Raw genomic sequence first — 18,067 nt, 5'->3', positions numbered from 1 at the left:
GTTTTTGATCTATAGGCGACTGTGGAGACTGTGGAATTGGATCCAGCACCACCATCACAGACTCCTTCTCCACCTCCAATGGCTACTGTTGACCCAGCATCTCCAGCACCGGCCTCAACAGAGCCCCCTGCCTTGTCACCCTCCATTGTTGTCAACTCCACACTTTCATCCTACGTGGCAAACCAAGCCTCTTCTGGGCCTGGCGGTCAGCCCAATATCACCAAGTTGATTATTACCAAACAGATGTTGCCTTCTTCTATTACCATGTCTCAAGGAGGGATGGTGACCGTTATCCCAGCCACAGTAGTAACCTCCAGGGGCCTGCAACTAGGCCAAACCAGTACAGCCACAATCCAGCCCAGTCAGCAAGCTCAGATTGTCACTCGGTCAGTGTTGCAAGCAGCAGCAGCAGCTGCCGCTTCTATGCAACTGCCTCCACCCCGACTACAACCCCCTCCATTGCAACAGATGCCTCAACCCCCAGCTCAGCCACAAGTGACCATCCTGCAACAGCCTCCCCCGCTGCAGGCCATGCAGCAGCCTCCAGCTCAGAAAGCTCGAAAAAATTTACAGCAACAGCCACCTCCTCTGCAGATCAAGTTTGTGCCTCCACCCACTCTAAAAATGCAGACTACCTTAGTCCCTCCAGCTGTGGAAAGCAGTCCTGAGCGGCCTATGAATAACAGCCCTGAGGTCCATACTGTGGAGGAAACTTCTGAGACAATCTGTGAAATGATCACAGATGTAGTTCCTGAGGTGAGTCTGTTTACCATCTTTACTCCCGTGGGATGAGCACTTGGAGTTGATCAAGTAAAATTGGGGATTGGAGCTAGCATTTAATCCCAGACAACTTGGACTATGAAACATCCTGTAGAGGACAGTTTCCTGCATCTGTGACTTGTCATACCCACCATACTTTGTTGTGTTTGGCAAGAAGCGTTGAGATTCTTTGAATCTACTTGACTAGTCAAAAATGCATTGTACTTTGGGGCTAGAGCAATACTACACTTGATCTTAGCCAAAAGGCCAAGAAGTGATGAGGCTGGGGTGCTTGCCTTGCATAAGGTCAACCCAGGTTTGATCCCTGGCACCCCATATGGCACCCCCACCCCCAAGCCTGTCAGAAATGACCCCTGAGCACGAGCCTGGAGTAAGCCCTGAGTACCACTGGTGTGGCAGCCCGCGCCACCCCCCCCAAAAAATCTAAAGTACTTTGACTAGAATATTGCTTTAGCAACTTTTTAGAGGTACCTACCCAAGGGTACTAAGCTTAAGAAGTATCTTTGTGGGGCTGGAGCAATAGCACAGCGGGTAGGGCGTTTGCCTTGCACGCAGCTGACCTAGGTTCGATTCCCAGCATCCCATATGGTCCCCTGAGTACCGCCAGGAATAATTCCTGAGTGCATGAACCAAGAGTAACCCCTATGCACCACCGGGTGTTGACTCAAAAAGCAAAAAAAAAAAAAGAATCTTTGTATTTCTAATGGATCTTAATTGCTTGGTTCATGTTTCAAGGAAATAAACAGGATTCATAGAGTGAGTCTTTACAAAAGAAACATAAGCAGAGATGCCAGTTATCCTAGGTTTAACTTGTACATTATCAGTAACTTTATTGTTTTATTACACTTTAGGTAATAGGGTTACAATAGTGTTCAGATTTATGGTATTGATGTACAGTTACAGGACCCCACCAACAAAATGCCCATAAACCTCCATCATCCCCCCCACACTTGTCCCTGTCACCTCCAGTCTGACCTTTCTTCCCACCCATCTATCATTTGTTGACTGATAGTTATAGTTTTGCTGCATGCTGTTACCTCCCTGAGCACCATCCATGTGTTTCAGACCTTCCACCTATGTTTCCATATTACATCCAAAACAAGTTAGCATTTTAAATGAGCCAGTGTTTAAAACTAAGTTTACAACTAATGAGACAGAGAGACGGCCATTTAAACTAAGAAAAAAACCTAATCAGGAAACTGATAATCCAAGCTCTTTCCTTTTCTCTAAAGGTAACATTTTCTTTATCAGTTTTCCAGATCTTAGTAGAGGTGACCAAACTTTAATTTATATTCCAATTTTGTTGTCATTTAAGTGTAGAATAATGCAGATTTGATTCCGGCATCCCGTTTGTCACCCAAGCACCACCAGGAATGATCCCTGAGCTCTGGGCCAGGAGTAAGTCCTGTGCACCACTGGGTATGGCCCAAAAACCAAAAAAAAAAAAAAAACAAAAACTTTTTTTTTTTTTAAAGAAATTAAAAGCTTGCTCTTCAAGCCCATATTCTCCTTTGAAAACATATCCTGCTTGCTTAATTCCACTTCGAAAAAGCCTGTGTTCTCTCTTGAACACATTTCCCTTCTTTTTCTCTTTACAAATGGGTTATTCCTGGCTCTGCACTCAGGAATCACTCCTGGCAGTGCTACAGGGACCAAAAGGGTTGTCAGGGATCGAAACCCTGGTTGACCACATGCAAGGTTGCCTTATCACTGTACTACAACTGCAGCCCTTCTTCCACCTTTCTAAGCAAGTTATGTTCAATAAAAACTACCTTGCTTCACAAAAAGAATTAAGAGCACTGTGGGCCAGGGGCTGGAGAAAAAGTACAAAAGACAGGTCATTCGCCTTACATGCAGTCAACCCAGATTCCAGCACCCCAGCTTTGCCAGGAGTGATCCCTAATTGCAGCCAGGATTAAGTACTGAGCACTGCCAGGTATGCGCCCCCACCCACCCCCAACCCCCCCCCCTCCAGTAAAACAAAAAGAGCTCTGTGGGCCAGAGAAATAGTTCAGCTCATGCTCTGAACATGGTTTGATCTCCAGCACCATATGGTACCCCAAGTACTACTGGCTGTGGCCCAAAAGAAAAAAGCCATAAAGTTTATATAGATAGGAGAGGGTCTAGAGGGATGGCTCAGAGGGCTGGAGCATGTTTTACATTCAAGAAATCCCTGGATACCATCAGGAATATTACTATCAGTTACAGCCAAAAAAAAAAAAAAAAAACCCCACCCAAAAAAATCATAAGAAACAAAGTGAAAGATACAGAAAGAATACAAAGTACTCATTTCTTTTAGGCATTTACCCTCCCTCATATTTAAGGGATTGTAACACTTGTTGCTCATTTGAATCCCAGAGTTAATTTGATCAAATGGCTAGGTTAGCTAAGTAGGTATCAGTTTGATCGATCTTTGATGCCGTCTACTCTCATAGGTTGAGTCTCCCTCTCAAATGGATGTTGAATTGGTGAGTGGGTCTCCTGTGATACTCTCACCCCAACCTCGATGTGTAAGGTCTGGTTGCGAGAACCCGCCTGTTGTGAGTAAAGACTGGGACAATGAGTACTGCAGCAATGAGTGTGTGGTGAAGCACTGCAGGTAAGCCTTTAGTCCCCTTTCTTATAATTCTGGTATTGCTTAATTGTGCTAGAAATCCTGAGAGTTAGGATAACTTGCTATATATGTGTCTGATTATAGAAGCAACTTTAAGAAGGTGGGGTGGGGTGGGAGCTGAGATAGTGGTGGAGGGAAGCAGACACTGTGGAGGATGTGGGGTTGGAACACTGTATGCATGAAACATTAACATAGTATTAGAAGTCGCTGACTATAATGGAAAAAAACAACAAATATTCCTCCTCTAGTCAAGAGAGCTGATAGAGGAAGTAATTACATGTGGCTGATCCAGATTCCACCCCTAACTCTGCTCTGTGTATTACCCAGAACAAATGAGAAAATATAACATATTAAGTTGTTAGTGACAATACTAGACAATTTTTAGTATACAAATAAGTTCTCTTAGGGAATTAGAATTTGGGAAAGAATTGTGATAAGTAATCGCAGGAGAGGGGAAAATTTGAGAATTCTGTCCTCCCTAAATTTTCCTGAGATTTACTTTATATCTATGAAACAAGGCAGTGATATTTCTCCTCTCAAATCCTCCCTGGTAAATGGATTGCACTTGACTTTACTCTCCATTGGAGCATCTTACTTTACAGCATCTCAGGAAATGATATGGGAATTATTCTAATTCTACATTTCTGTGTCTCTTTCTCTTTTAGGGATGTTTTCTTGGCCTGGGTAGCCTCTAGAAATTCAAACACAGTAGTGTTTGTAAAATAGTCCTTCGTGTTCTCAAAGCCAGCGAAGACTTATCTACCAGGAACATGTTCAAGAGTCTGTTTCCAAATTACAAGCTGGGCTTCTGGTAGTGACTGATCTCAACCCATGAAGGTCCTTTATGCTTCTCCCCTTTCATCTTTCAACTGGAAGCAGATTATGGAACAGGGCCATTTGAGTTTGCTGTAATTTGGAATTATTTTCAAGTACAAGCCGAAATACCAGTGACTTAAACAGAAGAAAGGGTGAAGGGAATATGGACAAGCAGGACATAGGGATATAGTAGGAGTGGTGGTAGTAGAAAGGGTGGGGGGTTGAAGAAATTTGTTGGTATAATTGACATAGAACTTGCCTAAAAGATTATTAAAATAATGGGAGAATACTCAACTTTGAGCCTAGAAGGAAATACTATTCTGTGCATCTATTTTAAAGGGGATAAAGGTTGCATTAAAAGGTTATAACCCTTTTAAAACAGGGAACTGTTTATTGCCATTATGTCTGTTTGTTGCTTGAAGAATAGTACACTTGTTTTCTAAACAAGTACACTGGACTGTCGGGAAAATAACATCACCTTGGAGTTGCTTATTTATTTTCCTCTTACATAGTATTTCTGTAGCAGCGTTCCTCCCAATCTGCATTATTAGTTTGAGTGCAAAAACACAATCCACATCCTTAAAGAGATTTCACCAAAGCCTAAAGTTGTGTTTGTTCAGTTGTGTTTGATAAAATCTTTTAAAAGAAAGTCCAAAGATGTTTTCACTTGCATATAAATTACTTCTTTGCATAGCCTAGGCACTTATTAATACAAGTTGTACTCTTTTTCTTAATTAGTAACAGACTAACAAAGCCACATAGTTGTAATAAGCAAAATCTAGGGCATGACAGTCTGAACTATGAAACCTTAAAGGAAACCAAAATTGTACCTTGAGAAATTGTTCCTTTTTGACAACCATTTTCACATGGTAATAACTGCTGATTACTGTGATCCTATACATAGAATCAACATTTTAATTATTTCCGTGCATTCATTTAGTTTGAACCCTCACAACAGCCCAATGAGGTAGGTAGTATTTCCATTTTACATAGAATCATACTGAGATGAATCATAAGATCACGCAGTTCAGTGGCAGAGCCAAACTTTGACCTTGAAGTCCCAACTACAATATAAATTTTTATTTAAATAAGGAAAAAAACTATCGTACAAATAATACTCCTCAGGTGCAACCTAAAGAGCCATGGCTATGGACTGCTTATTTCTGTGGGGGAAGTGCTTCTAGAGATTCTTGGGTTTAGAGATGATACCATCTGGGTACCTTTGCTTGAACCGAGCAACCACATCTGGATCTAGCAGATGGATCCCATCCAGTTGGTTTCCAAGGGTGATCCTAAAGCAAAGGAAAAGAGGCAAAGCAAAAATCCTGGAATTAAGTGTGATATTGTTGGCCTGGAGGGATAGCTTTAAGGGTTGAACACGTTTTGCATGCAGAAACCCAGGGTTCCGTCCACTGCACCAAATGGTTCCCTGAGCCATCAAGTCCCAAGCACTGCCAGAAGTGGCTCCACACCAAAAAAAAAAAAAAAATATATATATATATATATATATATATATATATATATATATATCTGAAAGATGGCATCTTAAAAATTAGTGAATATATATGCCAGTTCTTATTTCTATTTCTATTTGGGGGTCATACCTGGCAGTGCTCAGTGGTTACTCATGGTGGGCTTGGGGGACCATATTTAGTGCAAAGGATTGATCCCAGGTGGCAAGTACCCTGTCCACTGTACTATTGATCTGGCTCCAACTTAAAAAAAAAAACATCTAGTATGGTATTATGAATTGATGAACACTGATTCTGATGCTAATATGAAGCAGTTAGGGTGTTTGCCATGCACCAGCCGACCCAGGTTCCCATACAGCTCCCTGAGACTGTCAGGAGTGATCCCAGAGTGCAAAAACAAGAGTAAGCCCTGCACGGGGCCAGGTGTGTCTCAAAAACTGGGATTAAAAGAAAATATCTGTAATCATTGATGGCTAATCAGGCCACTTCACCAAGATGCTGTGGCCACTGAATATACTTTGTATAAGTAAAATGTCATTAGCAGATCAGTACATCTTTTAAGCTAAGGAAATGGAAAGATAAAAATGTTGAGGGATCAGATTCTTAGTAACCACCAGGGGGCAGATACTATATATATATGTATGGTCACGGTCACGATCCTCCCGTTGTTCACTGATTTGCTCGAGCAGGCCCAGTAACGTCTCCTTCGTGAGACTTGTCGTTACTGTGTTTGGCATATTGAATACGTCATGGGTAGCTTGCCAGGCTCTGCCGTGCGGGCGAGATATTCTCGGTAGCTTGCTGGGCTCTCCAAGAGGGGCGGAGGAATCGAACTCAGGTCGGTCGTGTTGGCTGCGTGCAAGGCAAACGCCCTACCCGCTGTGCTGTCACTCCAGCCCAGTGGTTTATTCATAACAGACAATACAAAATGAATGAATTTGTTTCTGTTTTAGGGCTGGGGTAGGGGATTGGGATGGCCCATAGATAAGGAGTAGAGACCTTAGCACTGGTTTAGTCCTAAAACCTATTCAGTTTCCAATGTTGTGGAGTCCCATAAAACACTTTAAATACAAGATTAGGTGGCTTACAAATATTCTGAAACCAATTCATAAAGTAGAGGAATATGGGATCAAACTGTATTACTAATCTTGTTTCTGAATAGTTCTGCCTTTTCTCTTGTCTCCTTACCAGTTGTTTCTTTGGTTGGTTGGTTGGTTTTGGTTTAGGATTTTTGGACCACACCTGGAGGTGCTCAGGGGTTTACTCCTGGACCTGCACTTGGTGCTCAGGGGAAAATATGGGATGCTGAGGTGGAACTTGGGTCAGCCATGTGCAAGGCAAGTGCCCTATCGCTCCAGTTCTCCACTTACCAGTTGGGTTGCACATTATGTGGTCGTCCAAATAATTCAATCTTGCGAGTGCCAGGGGATAATCTCTCAATCATGCCATAGATTTCATCTGGCTTATGACTGGTGGAACGAACCTAGGAAATAAAGGCCCTTAGCGACTTTTAAAGTACCCAAGATTATTCTAGCCCTTTCCCATTATGTTTGTGATTGAAATGAGAATACTTGAAATGAGCATAACACCTGACTTGAATAACTGATACCAATAAAATCTAATGTGGAAACTTTGGATGCTTGGGAAGCACATACCTCAGCTACAATCACATCACAATCCAGACCCTGGTTGAAGCCTTGTGGATTTCCTTTGACACCAACCTGCTCGAGACAGAGAAAAGATTATCTGATGAAATCCCTTCTCAATAAGAAATCAGGGACCAGGGCAATAGTACAGCAGGTAGGGCGTTTGCCTTGCATGTGCTGACCCAAGTTTGATCCCTGGCACCCCAATTGATCCCCCAAGCCCTCCAGGATTGGAGCCAGGAGTAAGCTCTGAGCACCACTGAATGTTGCCAAAAAACAAAGCAAAAATATCCTCTTTTTGTTCCACCTATTAAACTTGGCCCCACTGCTGCTCACCAAGCAGTGTTCCTTCCCATGGTTCAACCAGTGACCTGTACGGCCTGTCCGAATGATGCGCTGCAGTTGATTTGTCTTCACCCAGATAATTTCATCTACCCGTTCATAACTGTGGGGTGTAAGAAAAAGAACTATAACTTTAACCAGGCTTTGTCAGGGTAGTACTGTCTACAGAGGCAAGGAATTAGGGAATACTCTGGGAGAAGGAAACTCATTTGCAGCAATTTCTACTTCAAAACACAGCAACAGTGACAGCTACTTACCCCCAAAGGTTCAGACATTCTCTGCCCAACTCCATGGCCCTAGAAGAAATAAAGATTAAATTGCTACTTCCAAGCTTTTTTTTTCTCTTTAAGATATATGGTGTTATAATTACATGCAAGTGCACCATTTAGGATCTCAGAGTAAAATAAGACATAAGACATCATATCTATTTTGAATGGCCATTCTCTTTATAATAAAGTATCTTCATACATTTTTTCCCCCAAGGCTGACCTCAGTCATATATTTAATAGCTAGGTCAGGAAAACCCAGGATTTTATGCCAACCAGTACTCATTCTGTACTGTTTCTGCCCACACCTACATATCTTTGAACTGCATTACCTGCCTGTGACCCAGAGGAAGAGAAAGCCATCATCCTGCAGTACTGGTATGTTGAGCCTGCGCATCTCATCATCTGTCAGGGTCCCATAGGGCAGCTCCATGTGAATATCCCAGGGTGGGTCAGCCATCACAACTGCAAACTTGCCCAAGATACTGACGTCCAGGTAGCGGATATCACAACAGATCCACTGCATGAGGTGGCATTTGGTCATCTTCCATTTCTTCACTCTCAGATTCATGGCCCCAGTCCCTCTTTTGCCATTTGATTTTCCTACTCCCTTAGAAGCATAGTCTATCCCACTCCATTCCCGATCAGCTAGATATTGCTGATTATGCCCTGCTTTCCTACATGTATGTATCTTAGCAATATAAGTTCACAAGTTGAGAAAAGTTTTCTGAGCAGATAGGTACCTGAGGGGGGAAGAGTCGATCTGCACTGGAGTCACCTCCAACACTCTGTGTAAGAGCAAGTTCTTGGCTCGGTGTATGGTCCTTGCTGCCCGGAGCCTCAGAATCCATGCAAGCATCAATTTCATAATGAACATATTTGCAAGTATCCATGTGGAAACATGTATTAAGGAAAGAGCAGTCGCCTAATGACTCATCGGTATGTTTATTGATGATTCGTCTGAGGAAATTAAAAGGAAAAATCAGTACAGGTTTCCAGAGTGAGATCCGAGTTCAAGTGCTTGATTGTCAAGCATTGTAGCTGCAAGACAAAGACAGGTGACAAACAAAAAATGCTAATTCATAATTGTAATTCCTCTATGATCAAATTTTCTAATTAGAACTGAATAAAATACTAAGCCTATGTTCCTATTTATTTTTCACTGAGGCTCAGGGACAGATGTCCTACTATTACAAACAGGCTCTTAAAAAAATACTTATGGGGGCCAGCGTGATAATACATTGGATAGGGCATTTGCCTTGCATGCGGCAGTCCCCGGTTCAATCCCCAGCATCCCATATGGTCCCCCAAGCACCGCCAGTAGTAATTCCTGAGTCCAGAGCCAGGAGTAACCCCTGAGCATCGCTGTGTGTGACCCATAAAGCAAAAAAAAACCAAAAAAACCAAAAAAAAACATGGGGAGTAGAAACTCCCTCAGGACATTTATAAGGCCAAAAATTATATTTAAAAAATGCTCTGCATAACATCAGGGAAATGCAAACCAAAACAATAAAACACCATCTCATCTAAGTAGAACTGTCACATCAAAATAAGCAAAAACAACCAGTGTTGGCATGGAAGTGGGGGAAAGGACCCCCACATTCATTGCTGGTGACAATACTGATTGGTTCAGCCTTTTTGGGAAAACATTATGGACACCTCAAAAAATTAGGAATTGAGCTTTCATCTGACCCAGCAATTCCATTCTTTTTTTTTTTTTTGCTTTTTGGGTCACACCCAGCGATGCACAGGGATTACTCCTGGCAGTAGCTCAGGGGACCATATGGGATACTGGGAATCGAACCCGGGTCGGCCGTGTGCAAGGCAAACGCCCTACCCGCTGTGCTATTGCTCCAGCCCCGCAATTCCACTTCTTAACATCTATCCCAAGGGCCCAATCTATTCAGAGAAGACATTTCCATGCCTGTGTTCACTGCGGCACTATTTAGCCAAAAGCTGGAAACAACCCAAGCATCCAAGATCAGATGACTAGATAAACTGTAGTACATATGTACACAATGGAATACTTCTCAGCTATAAGAAAAGATGAAATGCAATTTGCTGTTACATGGATGGATTTAGAGAGTATGATGCTGAGTGAAGTTGGACGGACAGGTACTGATACAGAATGATCTCTTATGCATGATATAAAGAAACATAATAGGGGAATAACAAATATCCAAAGGCAACAGAAACAACTAATGATTAGCAACAGGAAGCTCATCATGGGTAAGGGTGGTCTGGAGTGAGGGTGATCTGGAGTGAGGGTGGGGGGGGCAGGATGGGAAGACATTTTTATGAATAGTATAGTGCTAGAATGATTTATGAAAGAAAACCAACCATTAACATTATTCTAAACGATGTGCCTAAATAAAATTGAAGTTTATACACACACACACACACACACACACACACGGGAAGCAGAATGACTGTATAGTGGATAGGGCATTTGCCTTACACACTTCTGACCTGGGTTGAATCCCCAGCACTCCCTGAGTGATTCCTGAGTGCAAGACCAGGTGTAAATCCTGAGCACTGCCAGGAAGTAAATGTTATGGATGGGAAGATGGCTCAAGGGCTGGGGCATATGCTTTGCAGCGGGAGCCCTACTTTCTAGTCCCTGAGCAACACAGGGAGTAGCCTTCAGCACTGAGCTAAGAGTTGCCATTCAAGTACCTCCAGGTGTGCTCCCTCCCATATATATATATATATATATATATATATATATATATATATATGTGCAATGCATATAAGTATGTCTTTATGTAATTAGGAATAACAACTGGTATTTTCCACTGTAGCACTGCACTGTAGCACTGTCTTCCCATTGTTCATTGATTTGATCAAGCAGGTACCAGTAACATCTTCATTGTGAGACTACGTGTTACTTTTTTGGCATTTCGAATATGCCATGGGTAGCTTGCCAGGCTCTGCCGTGCGGGTGGGATACTCTCGGTAGCATGCCTCGCTCTCTGAGAGGGATGGAGGAATCGAGCCCAGGTTGGCTTTATGCAGGGCAAACGTCCTATCCGCTGTGCTATAGTCTTAGATAAACCGCATGCTAAAACAACTAAACAACTCTTAAAATTTTGACAACATTCTGGGGCTGGAGAAAAAGCTCAAGGGGCTCACGCTTTGCATGCAGGAGACCCAGGTTCAACCTCCAACTCACACCTTAAGTCCTTCAAGCACCTTGAGCAATCCCAATGCAAGAGTAGCTCCCTGAGCAATGTCAGATGTGGCCCAAAGAATCTCCCTCCCAAGGTGGCGGGGTGAGGGGGTGACTGCTTCAAAGAGACCCATCCCACCTCTCTCCCTCCCAAGAAACCTGAAGTGTAGCTTGCGACAGGGCCGGTCCGCATCACTGGCTTTCATGCACTCCTCCTTGGTTCCATAGTCACAAAACTCTTGTACTTGGGCCCGACCTCGTGAGCGAAACTTTTCAACAATAGACTGTTCCTTAGCTGTTGTTGTATTTAGTAGCTCTAGGATCTCTTGACTGACCTGTAACAAAAGAAGCCTTGAACTTAAAATGGGTTTGTAAACTTTTAGACCTTAAACTACCTCTGTTTACTTGGCACTAATATCCTTTAAGGAGTAAATTAGCTAGTGAGAGAAAACTGGAGAAGAGATTTACCACAAGTTTAGTCTTTTCTCACAAATCTACATTTGGGGAGGTATTAAAATACCAGAAGCGGGACTGGGGCATTAGTACAGCAGGTAAGGTGTTGGCCTTTAATGCAGTAGACCAGGGTTCGCTCCCTGGCATCCTATAAGGTTCCCCAAGCACCGCCAGAAGTAATTCCTGAATGCAGAGCCAGGAGTAACCCCTTAGCACCGCTGGGTGTGGCCCAAAAGGGAAAAAAATAACAAATAAATAAAATACTAGAAGTTTGGTTCCTGTTGCTAACATGAAGCTAATTTCCCTTCCAAAGGAAAGCATTCCTTCCCAACAAAACTGCTCGTGTTAAAACAGGAACATGGATCAAAGTGCTAACCATTTTACAAGTGTTTTTTTTTTTTTAAACTATTGAAGTCTATACAATAGTTCTATAATGGAGGGTACTTTAGTCATGCTCACATTCAGGGCTGAAGAGAGAATACAGTGACCTCCCTTACCCCATATGGTTCCCTGAACACCGCCAGGAGTTAACTTTCAAGTTAAAAGTCAGCACTGCCAAATATGGCCCACAAACAAACAAACAAAAGCAATGAATTTAAATTCACATAGCTAGACGTGGTGAATGACTAAGAACATAATGTGGGTCCACACCCTGAGAATGAGCTCAATAGACCAAGCACACACTTGGTATATGGAAGGCCAGTTTTTGATTCCCAGTGCATGTGGTTCCCTTAACACCACTGTGAAATAGCCCCCAAGCACCATAACCACCACAGACACAGAAACACAGAGACACACGCACAACTGAGTAATTCTTTTGTTATATGAATTGTCCTATTATGATTATAGAATGTTTTGCAGTGTTCCTCACACCCACCCACAAGATGCCTGCAGCATAATGCCAAACTGGGGGGGGGGGGGGGGTAGGGGAAAGGGGGGATGGTGGTGATGTTGAAAGGCTAAGATCAAAATCTCCCCTCTAGGCCAAGAAGACAGCTCAAAGGGCTGGGGCACATGTTTTGTACAAGGAAGGCCCTGGTCTGGGCCCCAGCACTGCATGGTCTACCTAGCACCACTGGGAATGACCCCTAAGCACCACAGTGTCGGGGACAAAAGCAAAAAAAGGAAAAATAATGTGTGAAAGCACTTCAGTTGGCCCCTACCTTCTTACTCTGCTGCTCCTTAGTGGACTGCTGATTCAGAAGGCTCTCGATCTCCAGATCAACGTCCGAGGCAGCATGTCTCCTTGATTTCTTGCTTGGCTCTTTGGCTGGTTCTGATGCTGAGGAGGTCAGACCAGAAGCTAAAGAGCTAGCAAAGGTTGCTACTGTGGTGGAGTCCTGTTCTGCCCGCCGCTTCTGCCCTATAATAGTCCCGGTTGCATCCCCAGAGCCCTTCTTTTCTGCCACAGCACCCATCATGGCAGAGAGCTTGGAATGATCAGCGTAGGTCACAAGAGTGGGATGGGCATCATCTTGTAGGAGACCTCGCTTCACCTCAATCAACTCCTGAGCTGCGAACTTCTGCAGGAGGCTTTCCACTCCATCCTGCGTGGCAGGGGCATCTGGCTAGGGAAGAAGGGGAGGGAGTGCAGTTAAGACACTGACCGTGAACTGAAGAATGTAAATGGGAGACGGCAATCCTGTCCTAGCAGGTCATTACCGTGGAGATGGCAAGCCGGATGGACACAGCATCAGTGGGTAATGTTAGGGCCAAATCAGAGAGATGGTGCAGAAGCTTCTTCTCTAACTCGGGGTCAGTTGCCAGTTCAGGAACTGCAGAAGCTGTACTGGGTTTAGGGCCACCAGAAGTGGGTGCAGTAGACACTGGGCTATCGCTACGGAAAGTTGGTGACAGTGCAGCCTCTGGATTCCGAAGATCTAAGAGTAAAGAGAAGTCAAAATGACTAAGAGCAATCACTCTACAAATGCTTCAAAACTCAAATTATTTTTAAAAAATGTATTTTAATGGGACTATATAGTACAGAGGGTAGGGTGCTTGCCTTGCATGCATCCGACCCAGGTCTGATCCCTGACACCCCATATTGTCCCCTGAGCCCCAACTGATCTAGGTTTGATCTTGGCACTCCACATGGTCCCCCAGTCCCTGCCAGGAGTGATTCCTGAGCCCAGAATCAGGAGTAAGCCTTGAGCACAAGTGAGTAGGGACACCTCCCCTGCCCCCAGTTTTTTTTTTTTTTAAGTAAAATTAGCAGTTGGAGCAACAGTACAGCGGGTAGGGCATTTGCCTTGCATTCAGCTGACCTAGGTTCAATCCCTGGCACCCTACATGGAGTGATCCCTGAGTGCAGAACAGGGAATAAGTCCTGAGCACAGCCAGGTGCGCCCAAAACAACAGAAGTCAAATCAGAGACTTGAGAGATAATACGTAAGGTAAGACACTTGCAATGCACATGGCTGACCTAGGTTCAGTTCTGGAACTACATATTGTCCGACTGAGCACTAAGAGTGAGCATAAAGCCAGGAGTAAGCCCTCAACACAGCTGAGTGTGGCCAAAAATTAAAAAAAAAAGAAATTATCCAGCATACTTACTACTTACATCTGAGTTTTGCAAAGATTACCCTGAACTTTCTAAATATCCAGTTTACCTTTTCTCTAGTATTTTCCAATTTTTTTTGTTTGTTTGTTTATATTTGGGGGGCATGCGTGGCAATGCTCAGGGTTTACTCCTAGCTTGGCACTCAGGAACCATATGGGATGCCAATGATGAAACCTGGGTTAGCCACATGCAAGGCCAGTGCTCAACACAGTGTACTATTGCTTCAGCTCTAATTTCTTATTATTGCTATGCTTTGACAGCATGGTAAATCTGAATGTCCCTACCACTGCCCTTCCGATACCATAAATGACAACTGATGTCATCAATCTATATTTAAAAAGTCAGAAATGAGATAACAAGAGAGTTCAGTGGATAGGACATTTGCCTTGCAAATGGCTGAACCAAGTTCAATCCCCAGCACCTCCATAAGGTCCACCAAGCCCACCAGGAGTGATCCTTAATTACAGAGTCAGGAATAAGCCCTGAGCACAGTCAGATGATTACCCCCTTCATACCTACTACAATTGGGGAGACAGTAATGAGAGGAAGGCACTTGCCTTACATGTGGCCAACCCTGGTTCGAATGCTTTCCATCACATGTAGTAGCCCTTTGGTTCCAATGCCTGGTATCACAGGTAGTCCCCCAAGCACCACCAGGGGTCACTCCTGAACAGATCAAGGTACAACACCTGAGCACCCACCCATAAGGCCCAAAACCCCGAAAAAATAAAATAAAATAACCTGCTAGCTCTGTTGAGATAGTGGGTTAAGGCACTTGCATTGCACAGACAACCTTGGGTGACTTCGAGCGCCTCGTGGCTTTCCTCTCCTCTAGCAATGCCAGGAGCAACACCCCATCTCTAGCACAGAGCTGGCAATAGTCTCAGCACTGTGGGAATAGCCTAAAAACCTAAGACGCCCTCCCTTCAACCAAAAATCAAAGGAAAAAAAATAACCTGGCAATGATCCTGGTTATGAACCCTTTTGTAATTAACACCTGGAATTGTTTTGGTCCCCCCCCCCCCCCCCAAGATATTCAATACACTGGAGCTGAAAAAGACCTTGTTTAATGTTACTGGGAAGACCTGGTTCATCTTTACTATTATGGGCAAAATTAAATTTTGTTTTGTGGCCATGTCCTATCATGTGCTGGGAGACTATGAAGTAACAAAGTGTGAACAAGGGTGTCCTTCAAGCAAAGATATGGTAGTCCTATGAGCTCTTTGTCACTATATGAACAAAATTTAACAATTCAGGGCCAGAAAGCTAGCAGAGAGGTTAAGGTGCTTGCCTTGTATATGGACAACTCTGGTTCAATCTCCAGCACCCTATGGTTCCCTGAGCAATGCCCAGAGAAACTTGGTACTGTTGGGTGTAGTCCAACAACCCCTTCTTCCCAAATACTACCAAAAACAAAAAACAAAAAACAAAAACTATTTGTTGCAAGTGATAGTTGTTCAGGGACACTAGCTATTCTGAAATCCCTAAACATTCAAGTTTTTCTACACATCTAAGGAAAATACATCAATATCTGTGTTTGTGTGGGGGGGGGGGGCGTTTGGGGGGCACTACCTGGCTATGTTCAGGGTTTACTCCTGGCTCTGTGCTCAGAGATCAATCCTGGCAGGGCTTGGGGTCCGTACGGGAAGCCAAGAATAAAACTTGGGTTGGCTGTGTGCAAGGCAAAGCACCTTACCAGTGTACTATCACTCCAGCCCAGAGTTTTCTCATTCTGAAAATGGATTATCAGAAAGTGATTAGGAGCACCTGGGTCTGGATAGCTTTGAGTTAGGACACCCGCCATGTGGGCACAGCATGTTAGGTCCCTGGTGTTACTGCAGGCACCTGCTGCAATCCTGAGAGCTGGGCAGTTTCTGCCTGGCAACTCTCTCTGTGATCCCTGGCAATGTACAAACCTCTGGATGCGCTAAGGTTGGGGTGTGTGCATACTCCAGAGAAAGGATGCATCGCAACTAAAATGATGAATAAGAGCCACAGCCAGGAAGTCCAGCCCTTGGTGGTCATGTGTGAACATTCCTGCCTGGCAAGCCACACAACCATGACTTGTGTGAGTCTCAATTAAGAGCCCTGAGCACAGCCAGGTGTTGCCCCCCAAACAATTTAAGGGGCCTGATAGTACAGTGGATAGGGCATCTGCCTTTACACAGCTAATCTAGGTTCAATCCCTGGCACCCCAAATGCTCCCTCAAGCCCGCCAGGTGTGGCCCCAAAACAAAAACAAACAACAAAAAAATTAAAACAAACTGCGCTACAAGACAAAGAAACTGGAATTTAGACATTTAAAAAAATTCTCTCATGGATAACTGCAGTAACAATACGCCACAAATTATTCCCTTGTGGTATATAACCTCTCCTTTACTCTACTCACCTGCCCTCTTGACTTCTATTTAATTATCTAAATCCTACATCCCCTGAAGACCAAACTGCAAGTGCCAATCCTTCCTGATGCTTTTTGCCGACGTCAGCTCCTGTCACTTTTTCCTTTCTGGTACACACAGGAGTTATTCATTTGGCACTGAACAAAAAACTTACTTTAAGGATTTATAGAGTAATAATCCTTTATCCCCAGCTACATTTTAAAGACTGTGAAGGCAGTGGACACCATCCTTTATCTGAAGTCATGCCCCCTTGTGAGGCTCCGTGGGGGTTTGTTATGGTATGAAAATCCTACCAAGGGGCCTATTAGTTCCACTTGCCAGAATATAAGCAATCAATCTAATATGTATCAAGACAAAATTTAGAAAAATGGTCTGAAGTTTGAACTAAGAGAAGCTGCCAGGCGGGTGGTACAGATTCGCTGTCTTTATCAACCCTTGTAACTAATTGATTTGCCCTTTATCATTAGGGGTTTGTGCGGGGTGGGTAAGACTCGACAATCTTGGGGTTCTTTAGGGTTTCACGACTGTGACACAGGCAGCCACACAAGGGAAGTCAAAGTTTAAACAACAACAACAATTACAACACAACAACAACAACAACAACAAAACAACTATGTTTTTAGGGGCTGGAGCGATAAAACAGCGGGAAGGGCGCTTGCCTTGCACACGGCAGAATCCAGTGGGTTCGATCTCCGCCACCCCATCTGGTCCCCCGAGCCCAGCCAGGAGAGATCCCTGAGTGCAGAGACAGGAAGTAAGCCCTGAGCACAGCCGGGTGTGCCCCAAAATTTTTTTAAAAATTAAAGATTAAAATAAAATTCATGTTTTCAGAGTCCCGCTCGGTGTGTTTATCATAGCCAGAACACTGCCAGTCGTCCCTCTAACTCACTGAGCAACACCGAGAACGGGGTCGGGCACTGGTTCTCAAAAGTCTCGGTCCAGGTTCTCACGGTGCCCTCGGTGGAAGTGAAGACAAAGCAGCCGCTCTGAACAAGGGGAAAACAAAGCGGCCAGGGGGGCAAGCAAAAAACGGGGCCCCGTTGCTTCAAGTGGGGCCAAGAGCCCGCAGGGGCGACATTCTGAAGCCGGCCGAGAGGATGCGGGGAAGTCGACTGGTGGAGAGGAAGGACCCGGCGGCCACTTGCAGGGGGGGGCAGGAGCTGCAAGGACCCGGGGGCCACTTGCAGGAGGGCAGGAGCTGCACCGCAGAGCGGAGACGAGTGGACACCATGTAAGAGGCAAGAGAGGAACGGCCACTTTGGGCATAGATACCTACAGGGGAGCTGTCTTTCTTTCCACGGTTCCCTCCCTTTTCCCCTGGCCTAGCATCGGCCCCGATAGTCCCGCGCCTCACCCAAATGCCCCGAGTCCTGCTTCCTCCTCCGCTGCAGTCGCTCCCGCAGCGAGTCCAGCTGCTTCTTGTGGGCCTGGATAGAACTCCACGTGTCCGACATCCTAGTTTCCCAGCCCCGACCAGTCTCGAATCAGGCGCGGCGGGCTAGCACCTCCCAGCCCCAGCACCAGGAAATAATCCAATTCTCACGCGGACA

General features: G+C 44.5%; 2 protein-coding genes and 1 pseudogene across 2 annotated transcripts in view; 1 reads left to right on the top strand and 2 right to left on the bottom strand.

Moving 5' to 3' along the window:
- Nucleotides 1-4,808, top strand: part of TOX4 (TOX high mobility group box family member 4) — a 17,975-nt gene extending 13,167 nt beyond the window's left edge. Inside the window, exons 7-9 of the mRNA XM_056133480.1 lie at nt 16-756; nt 3,216-3,379; nt 4,060-4,808. Of these exons, the coding sequence (XP_055989455.1) occupies nt 16-756; nt 3,216-3,379; nt 4,060-4,120 (966 nt within the window). The 3' untranslated portion in view covers nt 4,121-4,808. The remainder of the gene's footprint in view (nt 1-15; nt 757-3,215; nt 3,380-4,059) is intronic.
- LOC130042098 (uncharacterized) lies at nt 941-1,038 on the bottom strand (annotated as a pseudogene).
- METTL3 (methyltransferase 3, N6-adenosine-methyltransferase complex catalytic subunit) lies at nt 4,715-18,067 on the bottom strand. The gene is made up of 11 exons (XM_056133481.1): nt 17,872-18,067; nt 13,221-13,438; nt 12,722-13,126; nt 11,265-11,440; nt 8,680-8,896; nt 8,269-8,456; nt 7,928-7,966; nt 7,665-7,773; nt 7,338-7,403; nt 7,053-7,165; nt 4,715-5,502 (listed from the first exon to the last, which is right to left on the bottom strand). The coding sequence occupies exons 1-11, from the start codon at nt 17,969-17,971 to the stop codon at nt 5,391-5,393; spliced, it is 1,743 nt and encodes a 580-aa protein (XP_055989456.1). The 5' UTR covers nt 17,972-18,067; the 3' UTR covers nt 4,715-5,390.

The sequence above is a fragment of the Sorex fumeus genome, unplaced genomic scaffold (assembly GCF_029834395.1).
Source record: "Sorex fumeus unplaced genomic scaffold, SorFum_2.1 ptg000098l, whole genome shotgun sequence".
Classification (NCBI taxonomy): domain Eukaryota; kingdom Metazoa; phylum Chordata; class Mammalia; order Eulipotyphla; family Soricidae; genus Sorex; species Sorex fumeus.
This window is presented reverse-complemented; position numbering and strand designations above follow the sequence as displayed.

Excerpts from the sequence above, each read along its gene's own strand:
- METTL3 (XM_056133481.1), bottom strand. The coding sequence starts at position 17,971 with ATGTCGGACACGTGGAGTTCTATCCAGGCCCACAAGAAGCAGCTGGAC. Across the intron at positions 13,439-17,871 it reads GCAGGACTCGGGGCATTTGG|ATCTTCGGAATCCAGAGGCT; the intron begins GTGAGGCGCGGG and ends CTTTACTCTTAG. Across the intron at positions 13,127-13,220 it reads TCCGGCTTGCCATCTCCACG|CCAGATGCCCCTGCCACGCA; the intron begins GTAATGACCTGC and ends CTTCTTCCCTAG.